Raw genomic sequence first — 11,768 nt, 5'->3', positions numbered from 1 at the left:
CTATCTATCTATCCATCCATCCATCCACCCACCCACCCACCCACCCACCCACCTACCTACCTACCTACCTATCTATCTATCTATCTATCTATCTATCTATCTATCTATCATCTATCTATCTATCTATCTATCTATCTATCTATCTACCTACCGATTGATCTATCTATCTATCTATCTATCTATCTATCTATCTATCTATCTATCTATCTATCTATCTATCTATCTATCTACCTACCGATTGATCTATCTATCTATCTATCTACCGACCTACCTATTTCTCTGTCTATCTATCATTAATTTGTCTTTTAATTGTTCTGTATTTCTCTCCATCCATCCATTGTGCATTCATTATATCTCTCTAATTATTGATCATTCTATCAATCCATCATGCATTGTGCGTTTGTTTTTCCTTTTTTCTGTTTATTTATCTATCATATATCCATCCATCCATTTATCATTCCATTCATCCATGACTTTTTTACCCAACATTTATTAGAAATTAGTTAAAAATATATCTTCATCAACAGCACATTAATACTTGAAAAATAATACAAATTTCAAAGGAATATTTTTTCCAACTGTTTGTTTGCTTGGACAAAACAGTAAAAGCAGAGTGTGTATGTGTAATTGTTTTTTATATCCCAGTGGGGACTTAAACCTGAATGCACACAGACTCATGGGGATCACAATTGAGGACCCAATGAGTAATGAGAAATGCGAGTATGTTTATGTTTATAAAAAATAAATAAAATCACACAAAATTATGTATTTTGAAAATGTTAAAGTGCAGATTGTTTCCTGTTACGGTTGGGTTTAGGAGTACAGAATATAGTTGGTATAGTAGAAACATTTTTACATCTATGAGAGTCCCAACTGGGATATAGGAACAAGTGTGAGTGTGTGTGTGTTTGTGTGTGTGTGTGTGTATGTGTATATATATATATATATATATATATATATATATATATATATATATATATATATATATATATATATATATTTACCGGCCACTTTATTAGGTACACCTGCCCAACTGCTCGTTTATGTAAATTTCTAATCATCCAATCACATAGCAGCAATTCAATGCAGACATAAATAAGATGATCTGCTTCAGTTCAAAGCGGGCATCAGAATGGGGAAGAAAGGGGATTTAAGTGACTTTGAACGTGGCATGGTTGTTGGTGCCAGACGAGCTGCTCTGAGTATTTCAGAAACTGCTGATCTACTGGGATTTTCATACATAACCATCTCTAGAGTTTATGAAGAATGGGGTTGAAATTTGCTGTCAACAACATGAAAGCATGGATCCATCCTGCTTTGTATCAACGGTTCAGGCTGGTGGTGGTGGTGTAATGTTGTGGGGGAGATTTACTTGGCACACATGGGGTCCATTAGTACCAATTGAGCATCGTGTCAACGCCACAGCCTACTGCCACAGTATTGTTGCTGACCATGTCCATCCCTTTATGACCACAGTGTCTCCATCTTCTGATGGCTACTTCCAGCAGTATAACGCGTCATGTCATAAAGCGTGAATCATCTCAGACTGGTTTCTAACACATGACAATGGGTTCACTGCACTCAAATGGCCTCCACAGTCACCAGACCTTAATCCAATAGAGCAGCTTTGGGATGTGATGGAAGGGGAGATTGGCATCAATGATGTGCAGCCGACAAATCTACAGCAACTGTGTGATGCTATCGTGTCAATATGGAGCAAAATCTCTGAGGAATATTTCCAGTACATTCTTGAATCTCTGCCACAAAGGATTAAGGCAATTCTGAAGGCAAAAGGGGGTCAACCCGGTACTAGTAAGGTGTACCTAATAAAGTGGCCAGTGAGCGTATATGTATATATAAGACAGCACCTGCGGCTCTCCAAAGTAGATCTGCATGATGAGGGCCACAGTGACGCCGGTGGCGAAGGTCAGGCAGGCGGTGATGATGACGGTGAGGCCGTCCCGGGTGCAGGCGCACTCCTGAGCCAGCGGGTCTCTGTTGGTCTCCCGTAGCGGAGACACGTCATGACTGGCCAAATCAGAGGCGGAGGATGGCAGACGCTGCAGACGGGCTGACTTCAGGAACAGATCTGGGTCTGCTGTAAGAGACAGGACAGTACAGGATAATTAATAAATCCATTTCAAACAGTCCCGTCTCGTCTTTAGTTTTGGGCTCTGCCGCGTTTTGCACTCACACTATAAGCGCAGCGCCAAAGCCCAAGTGAACCACGCTCTGGCACACCTCTTCCAACCTGGCCAGGGCCGGCCAAGTGAACCGTGCCTGAGCCTGAATCACACTTCTCAAACGATCCGGGAAACGGGCCTGAGCACGGTTCGGATAGCATAATGTGAGTACGCTCTCAGTCATCAACATGCGCCTTTGTTTATAGTGAAAATACACCCTCTAGAGGTGAAAATTACATACAGCGCCTTAAAGGCTCAGGACACCCCGGAGAACTTTTTTTTATATTAACAGATGTGTGTGTGTTGAGCATCAGTTAAGACAATGTTAGCACCTGTCAGCTTTAATTGTGGGAAAACTGGATAGTTTTTGTCAGCTAATTTCAGCTTCCAGGTTCAAAATGATTTTTGGGGCGGATCAAAATCGGCGAAGTAGCGCAGTACTGCAAGTGTAATGATGATGCGTCGGTTTCTCATTATTATTCATAGCGGAGTTTTCTTATCCTATGAGAAGAGCCGGCTGCCTAATTATTCATGAGAGCACGTGCTTTCCGAAGGCAGACCTGCCAGTTTCAAGCAAGCTGTGAGACACAGACCAACAGTACGCAGTAGCCGTTCATGAAGGCTCATATGTGTTTGTTTTCATGATCCACGGGGTTTGTTGCATGTTTTTTCTCCGCGATCCTGTCAGGGCCGATCATACAGCAAAGCTGTGTGTGTGCTGCAAGCATTTTTGTCGGGAGAGCAGTGCGAGAATTAGAGAATGGCGGACGCTGACTTTTATCAGGAGTTCGTTCACATTCAGACACATCACTGTGCTGCTGTGTTTGCCTAAATCCTCTATATTACCAGCAGGGCTAATGGTTAAAATAGGCAGGTCAGGAGACCTGCTGCACTGAGTCTGCATTCAAGATCTATAATTTACACACGGGGATCGAGGAAGAATCCTCATTTATAGTGTTTACAGGAACACACTTATCTTTATAATGATATAAATTGTGGTTATGTGTATATGAAATTACGAATAACAAATGTAGCAGGGCATTAAATCACTGTTTATTTCTTTGCATTTTAACTTTGTGAATTATAAACTCATGCGTCTCCTCACATGTGTCTTAGTTTGTGAGCTAACTGACTACAACAGTTCGCTCCCCTTCTCCCCTGCTGGCCACGCCCACTCCTGCCCTGTGCTCGCGGAGCTCCACGCCCATTAATCATGCATCTTTTGAAAAAATTCTGAAGTAGACTCTAACCGAAAGTGGCGGGTGTCATGGCCCTTTAATAAAACTGCAACTGTGTTAAATGAAACGTTTGCTTTCTTTAGGCAGCAGCAGGAACAATACGCTTTTCATAACAATAACAGTTTTTATTTATGCGTTTATTTGCAGATTAGGTATTATTTCACCAAAAATGTAAACTCTGTCATCATTTCCACTTGTTCAAAACCTGTGTATGCTTTTTTTTCTGTAGAACACCAAACAAGACTGACTGAAGAAAGCTGGACACCTTTAATCGTTAACTTCCAAAGTATTTTTTGGATAATCTCCTGGGGCTTGTAGGTGTGGTCGGTCATCTGATATCTTTAGTGCAAAACTTATTGTTTTCATAGAACGGAGTGTAAAATTTCAGTGGGAGCAAGAAATGAGGAAATGTGTTTAGAGTTTTTATATTACCATAAACAAACACTTTTATGCAAACGTTGATATCAAGTTGTCTCTAAAAAATAAAGGTTAAGGAACATATTGTCTTGAAAATATTAACTTTAAGACTACCACTATTCTTATTTTTGACAGTGTTCACCTCCTGAATCACATTCAGCCCTAATCATCATGAAATATTGATGTCTGGTTTTCATTTTTAGTTTAAAGTTCAGTTTTTGCACGAAACATTTTCTTGTTTATTTGTAATTTCGGTAATAAAAAACATCTTGTTTCTGTTCCTTTACAAAAAAAGGCATAACAATCTGTAAAGCACTGATAGAAAAAGTAAGTGATGTCTATTTTTCCTGCTGTAAAGTCGGCCATTTTAACAGTGGGGTCAATAGAAATGAGCTCCTGTAGCCAGGACTAGCAGTATTTTGATGAATTGCAGTTTCAGTTACTTCCATGTTAGCTTTACGAGGGTTTGATTTTTATTTATGATTTATTCATAAAATCGATTTTAAAGTATTTACGGCTGTTTGCACTATTATGCTGTTATAATCATATAACCAGTGGCATAAAATGATCTCAAAATGAGAATAATACTATTATCACAACAATTCCTGAGACAATATATTGCTCAACAATGATTCCTTATCATGACAAGCCTATCCATATAGCGATGAATAAAATCTAACACCATCAGAGGACTAATTTGCATATTCACCTGATGGTGGGTGGAGTTAGAATACTGACACACAGGTTGCGTTCCAGTCCACTTTTAGACACACACTCGCGAATAGGGATGGGCGAGACCACAATTTTTTAATTCGATACGATACCGATACTTTTTGTATCGATACTTTTTGTTAAAATTTTTTTGATACAGATATTGATAGCACTTATTATTTACAATGGTAATGTAATATTTCTAAATAATGGTAATAAAAAACATCATAATGTAAATATACATACACACGACCATATTGCATATACACACCGCATACACATAGATACTATATATACACACTGCACAGATACACACACACACACTTATATTTATTCACCTAATGGTAATCAGAGAGAAAAAGAGAGCCGATTTATTATTCTGATTTATTATTTTATTTATTTTTATTTGTATTTAATTATTATAATTATTATACTATTATTTGCTGTTTACTATATATATATATATATATATATATATATATATATATATATATATATATATATATATATATATATATATATATAAAAATGTGTATGTGTGTGTGTGTACGTGTTTTTGTGACATATCAGGACATAAATCTGTATAATGACATGGGTATGACACCGGTATTACAAAAAGGAGGTGAAATATGAGGACATTGGTGACGTCCTCATTTCTCCAAAAGCCTTTAAATCACACAGGATAAGTTTACTCATGGAGTAAAGCTGCACACAGTCTTCTGTGATGGTTGGGTTTAGGGGTGAGGGCAATACAATGGTTTGGACAGTATAAAATGAATGGAAACCTATGTAATGTCCCCACTTTTCACAAAAACAAACGTGTGTGTGTATGTATATGAGTTTCTTATCACAAATATTGCTCGTGCAACACTTTTTCAGCTAATGAGCACGACAACACGCTGTGTTACCTCTCTGCCATCGCGTCGTTCCATAATGCAGAAGTGTGTGACTTGCGTGTGTTGAGTACGTAAGTTATCTGAAAGGCACATGATCGCTCACGTGACGTTCCGCTGCAGATTGATTGGTGTAATGTCTTGTATACAGAGCGTCACAGTGCTAAAACATTTAGTTACACAGAAATTATTAAAACATAGTTGAAATATCGATACTTTAATAAAAATATCGATACCAAATTAGAAGCTTAAGTATCGAAATATCGATACTCTAGCGTCGATATGCACATCCCTACTCCCGAACTTCCCTTTTCTTGTTCCCTCAGGAGAATCCCTGCCACCATTTTAAGTGTGTTCCACTTCATCAAGTGAACGAGGGAAGTTTACATTGACATATCCTCAATCCCTTGATTTTGACAGAGGGAGTAAGTCTACTTCACATGTCCACTCCAGCACCTTCATATGTGATTTCGACATCACAACAGTGTAGTCTACAAGTGCTCAGGGGTTTAGGGCACTCCAATTTAAACCCATCCAGATGCTCCTCCAGTAGTGGACACTTAATCAATAATGTACATCTGCAACAATAGCGTAACAATCAATAATGTACATCTGAGTGAACGAGATGGAGGGAAGTTAGCGAGTGAAGGACATAAAAAATTGGACTGGAACGCAGTCACAGTGTCCCACTACTCAAGAACAGGTAATCAGGGTTTTATCATTACCGACGCATATTTACCTGCTTCCTGCTCACCGAGGAAGTTATCGTCATCTTTGCGTGTCTTGATCGTGTTGTCAGCTGCAACCTCGTCTTCTGGCAGTCGAGGGAAGCTGGTGATGCTCATGTAGTCGACAGGTGAGTAGGCATTACTCAGAGTGGCGTCTTCCTCCACCACCGTCACTCCCGTATCGGCTGCCGGAGTGTACATCCTCTACCTGAAATCAGCAACACACACTTCTGCGTTCAGTCTTACAGAAAACAGATCAAGGGCCGCATGTATAAAGCTGCTCAGTGTACAATTTTACTCTTAAGTGTGTCAAAATTCTAAGAATGACTTTTCTTTACTTTTATTTCTAGACGTAAGATTAAGGGCTCTATTTTGACGGTCCATGCGCAGAGCGCAAAACGCAGGGCGCAAACGCTTTCAGGGCGTGTCAGGACGCGTTTTTGCTAATTTAAGGACGGGAAAATGCGCTTTGCGCCGCGGTGCATGGTCTAATAGGATTAAGTTTATTTTCTTAATGAGTTATAGGTGTGTTTTGAGAATAAACCAATTACAGTCTCATCTCCCATTCCCTTTAAGAGCCAGCTGCGTCGCGCCAAGAGAGCATTCGCTATTTACAGGACGCAAAGTAAGTCTAAGTGGAAAAAATGAGCATTTCACAAACAAACAGTTCACAGTTGAGAGTTTTTTAACAGAAAACAGTTAAACAGCATCTACTGCGTGAGAATGAGAGATAATGGATCACTTTCACTTTCGCTCTTGGATAGGGAAACCTTTACGCACGGACATCAATTAGTCTATCAATAAATACTTTTGTTTGTTAAGCGCAAATATTCGTTTCAAAACTATTTCTAACTTCAGTTCTAATTTCCAGCAAACGAATAAATGAATAATAATAACAAAATGTGCTCAAAAATGTGCTGAGTTATATCCTAAAACACATGCTGTGCTCCATATGGTCTAAAACCTGACAGGTGGGCAAATCTAAGCTTGTTTTTAATAAAACAAATATAAATATGGATATAATAAATAACACTGCTAATAATAATAACATTATACAAAAGCAAATTGTTATGAATGAACTGAAAAAGCCTCCCGAGATGAAGAAGACATGAAAGCAGTGGTTTTTCATATTTAGGTAGGCTAGAAAATAATATGTTTTGTAATATTTTAATCCTTTATATTTATATCCTATATCTATTCTTATTATATCCTATATATATCCTTAATATTTAAAATTTTTCATATGTAAAGATATTTGCCTATTGCTCTCTTGTGTGTATTAAGCAGTGTGTAAGCGAGGTGCAACTCTGCGCTGGAGTTGAGACCGGGTTTGTTTTGGTCTAATGAAAATTTCTATTATAGATTCTCAAAATAGCAACGCGCCAGCAGTGCGCCTCAGAACGCCTTCTTTTTTAGACCAGAACGCCTATGGGCGCACAAATGAGCGCTAATGCATTTGCTATTTAAACAGCGTAGCGCAACACCTCAAAACAACTCTTGCGCCAAGCTGAAACTACCAAAAGACTATTGCGCTGCACCTTGCGCCACACTGTGCCGGGTGTATGATAGGGCCCTAAGTGTGCTTTATAAAGGTTCTTAAGTGTTAAGACTTGGTCTCAACTCCTAAATTATTTAAGAGTGTTTGGCATGTATCTTAACCTAGTTTGGAGTAACAAGATGGTTGGAGAGGGGAAACCACGCACCTTTCAAGAACAAAAGAACGTGCTGCAATTGTAGAAAAGCTGAATTAGGTTCGTGCGTAGGGTCGAATTGAGATTGCAATCTTTTTTCGATTATTTGTGCAGCCCTAGACCAGAGTCAATGAGCAAAGTTTTAGCGCTTCACAAATCTGTGCTATGAAGAATTAAAGGGACAGTTTGTATTTATTGTGTCATCATTTCCAGATGCTTCAATATAACGTTTACGTGTAGTTTCTATGTGAATTTATGTTTTGAGTTTTTGCTGCAAATGTCACGTCCATAACGCTGAAACTGCTCAAAGGTTAATACAGATTCATTATAACGACATACTGTTACGAGCACAACTTGTGACGCTAGTATTGCGTTGAAATCGCATGCAAGAATGACTTCAAAACAACATTAGCGCTATTTAATTGACTGTCAACAATGTTCGATAGTCATTGGCTGCTAACAGGGCAACGCAGAGTTTTAGTGGGTAGCACCACATTCGCCTCAGCAAGAAAGTCGCTGGTTCGAGCCTCGACTAGGTCAGGTGGCATTTCAGTGTGTGGAGTTTGCATGTTCTCCCTGTGTTCGCGTGGGTTTCCTCCGGGTGCTCCAGTTTCCCCCTAATGTTCCAAAACATTGTGAATTGGGTAAGCTAAATTGTCCGTAGTGTATGTGTGTGAATGAGTGTGTATGGATGTTTCCCAGTGATGGGTTACAGATGGAAGTGCATCCGCTGCGTAAAACATGTGCTGAAAAAGCCTAAGCTGGTTTTAGCTGGTTGACCAGCCTGGTTTTACAGGGGTTTTGGCCATTTCCAGGCTGGTTTCCAACCATTTCCAGCCTGGTCTTACGGTCAGGCTGGGAGATGACCAGCTAAAACCAGCTTGACCAGCCTAGTTTAAGCTGGACATAGCTGGTTTTGGCTGGGCTTCCAGCCTGGCTAGGCTGGTCAAGCTGGTTTTAGCTGGTCATCTCCCAGCCTGACCATACGACCAGGCTGGAAATGGCTGGAAACCAGCCTGGAAATGGCCAAAACCTCCCTAAAACCAGCCTGGTCTACCAACTAAAACCACCCAACCAGCCTAGGCTGGTTTAAGCTGGATTTTTCAGTAGGGGACTAAGCCGAAAAGAAAATGAATGGCTGCTAATATGATTTCACTATTAGGAACTGGCGAATAATACTTTTCTGAAATTATATTATTAAGAAGGCTAAAGTTAGAATGTGCGAAGATAAAGCCAGCTTTACACCAATTAAAAACCCTTACATGTAACATAAACCAGGCCTCCACATCCTTTTACACCACTAACAACAATGAAGGCCAGCTGGATGCTTGTTTATAGACAACATCGACAGAATCTCTGACATGTGGTGGACGATATTAAAGACTGTCACGCAAAACTATTGACTTAATATGAACACATGATCATATATGAGGCAGGATGAAGAGTGCACACTTCCTGTATGGATCAGTTCACCAGTATCCCTATAGAGTTATAACCTCCGACAAGACCAAAACAATCAGAGTGACTGAAAAACTGATGCTTCAAACCCGCGTTATGTGTCAAACTCAACATCAAAACAAACAAAGAGGACGCAGAGGGTCGCGTCGTGTTGTTTAATCTCCATCTATCTGTATTGTTGTTATTTTTACATCCGTGACTGTGATATCAGAGGATGTACACAGCTGATTTACACGATGACTGTTTTCACACGGAGCTGAAAAACTGAAGCATCGGCTGACATTAAAGCGCAGGTGCGCGGGCGTCCACACATGACGCGGTTTCACGCCTAAAATAGCCAAATGTAGCAGAAACAACTGATTAAAACAGCAGAACTCGACGCTCCAGAGATGTTTTACAGATGATGTGCTTTTAGCGTATGACGCGACACAACAACGCGGCCATAAACGCAACGCGCGCATTAATATGCGTACACGAACAATTCAACAACATTAGTGATGTTTGTAATGCAGTGTTTCCATCATACTTACAGGTGAAATGTGCGCTTCTGCTCCTTTGTCACATATTATTAGCACAGGTGGATCGCTGCAGTCATTTGTGTGAGTGAGTCGCACACTGCGCATGCGCAGCAGGATCCCGCTGAGCAGGTTTATCTGGAGGAGCTGTTTGAGAGTGATCGTCAAACACACTTTAGTTTCTTGGAAAAACAGGAGAAGTGTTGGGAATTTGTTAAGTTTACACTGCTGCAAACGCTTAAAGGAGCAGCATACACAAAGTTATCCCATGCGAAGAATGATCATTGTTTTGCTGTTTACTGAATTAGCCATGTTGTTGTTTTTATAGCAAAGCCATAGTTACTACAAAATTAACAGTTGCTTTACTGTATTAAACAGGTTTAACTATGTTTAGTACAAACTTTTCATGGTTTTACTTCATTTGTATCAAAAGCATACACTCACCGGCCACTTTATTAGGTACACCATACTAGTACCGGGTTGGATTTGCCTTCAGAACTGCCTTAATCCTTCGTGTTATAGATTCAACAAGATACTGGAAATATTCCTCAGAGATTTTGGTTCTTATTGACATGATAGCATCACGCAGTTGTTGGTGCACATGCATGATTCGAATCTCCCATTCCACCACATCCCAAAGGTGCTCTATTGGATTGAGACCTGGGGACTGTGGAGGCCATTTGAGTACAGTGAACTCATTGTCATGTTCAAGAAACCAGTCTGAGATGATTCACGCTTTATGACATGGTGCGTTATACTGCTGGAAGTAACCATCAGATGATGGGTACACTGTGCTCATAAAGGGATGGACATGGTCAGCAATAATACTCAGGTAGGCTTTGGCGTTGACACCATGCTTAATTGGTACTAATGGACCCAAAGTGTGCCAAGAAAATCTCCCCCACACCATTACACCACCACCAGCCTGAACTGTTGATACAAGGCAGGATGGATCCATGCTTTCATGTTGTTGATGCCAAATTCTGACCCGACCATACCAATGTGGCAAGGCAACGTTTTCTCCAATCTTCTATAGTCCAGTTTAGTGATCCTGTATGAATTGTAGCCTCAGTTTCCTGTTCTTAGCTGACTGCTTTTATTCTAGCTGAAATAAAACAAATAAGACGTTCTAAAGAAGAAAAAAATATCAGACATACTGTGAAAAATAGTTAAACATAATTTGGGAAATATTTAAAAAAATTAAAGGGGGTTTAAAAATTCTGATTTCAACTGTTTGTATTTAATTAGCATGCCATTTAATTATTTACAGATTATAACTAGATATATTTATGAAAATATCTGTTACACTGAATAATGTTATTTCACCTTTATTAATATTTCCAAAAAGCTATTATAGATAACAAGACACTTTACTGGAATTTAAAACAATTATAGGACATTTTATGTAATGCATAGAGCAACACATCTTGTATTTTCAAGAAGCGTTTCCAATTAGTGAAACAAGCACACAGGTAAAGAATGAGTCCAGATTGCGGTTGCATCCTGAGTGTTTATTGTTATTGTCTGGAACCTGCATTTCTGAATGGATGCTGGAAACCCATCATGGTATTTTGCATAGGTCTCTGATGCCCATGTCATACGGATGAAACAGTCGGCACATCATGAAAACCATGCAGAATAGTGAAAGGCACAATCACCATAGATATCATATACACCACTCATTTTAAATAATAATAATAATAATAATACTCTATTTGTACTTTGTTACTAAGGTGAACATCTCTTCTAATAACAATATGAGGAAAAAATACAAGCATATTTGTTTTTGTTATTTTCTTTTTTCCCAGTTCATGTTTTCACTCAGCTCTCCCTCAAATCACAAGCCTCCAATGAGGCCTAACGGACATCATTCTAGTCCCACACGTTAAATTAATCATATTGAACACACACACACACACACACACACAGAGAGA

General features: G+C 39.3%; 1 protein-coding gene across 10 annotated transcripts in view; it reads right to left on the bottom strand.

The window, feature by feature from the left end:
• ggt7 (gamma-glutamyltransferase 7) overlaps positions 1–9,949 on the bottom strand; it is a 219,444-nt gene extending 209,495 nt beyond the window's left edge. For 3 of the 10 annotated variants that reach the window (XR_015523054.1, XM_087306421.1, XM_087306425.1), the window contains exons 1-3: positions 9,850–9,949; positions 6,182–6,378; positions 1,869–2,098 (exon numbers count right to left, since the gene is read on the bottom strand). Coding sequence is in view for 8 of the 10 variants with exons in the window: in XM_087306421.1 (XP_087162547.1) it covers positions 1,869–2,098; positions 6,182–6,371 (420 nt within the window). In the remaining 2 variants the exon portion in view is untranslated. The remainder of the gene's footprint in view (positions 1–1,868; positions 2,099–6,181; positions 6,379–9,849) is intronic. The other 7 variants (XR_015523055.1, XM_087306423.1, XM_087306427.1 and 4 more) reach the window with 3 other exon arrangements.
• Between the last annotated feature and the right edge of the window lie 1,819 nt (positions 9,950–11,768).

This window comes from Danio rerio, chromosome 23 (genome assembly GCF_052040795.2).
Source record: "Danio rerio strain M-AB ecotype USA chromosome 23, GRCz13ab, whole genome shotgun sequence".
In the NCBI taxonomy this organism is placed as follows: Eukaryota; Metazoa; Chordata; class Actinopteri; order Cypriniformes; family Danionidae; genus Danio; species Danio rerio.
This window is presented reverse-complemented; position numbering and strand designations above follow the sequence as displayed.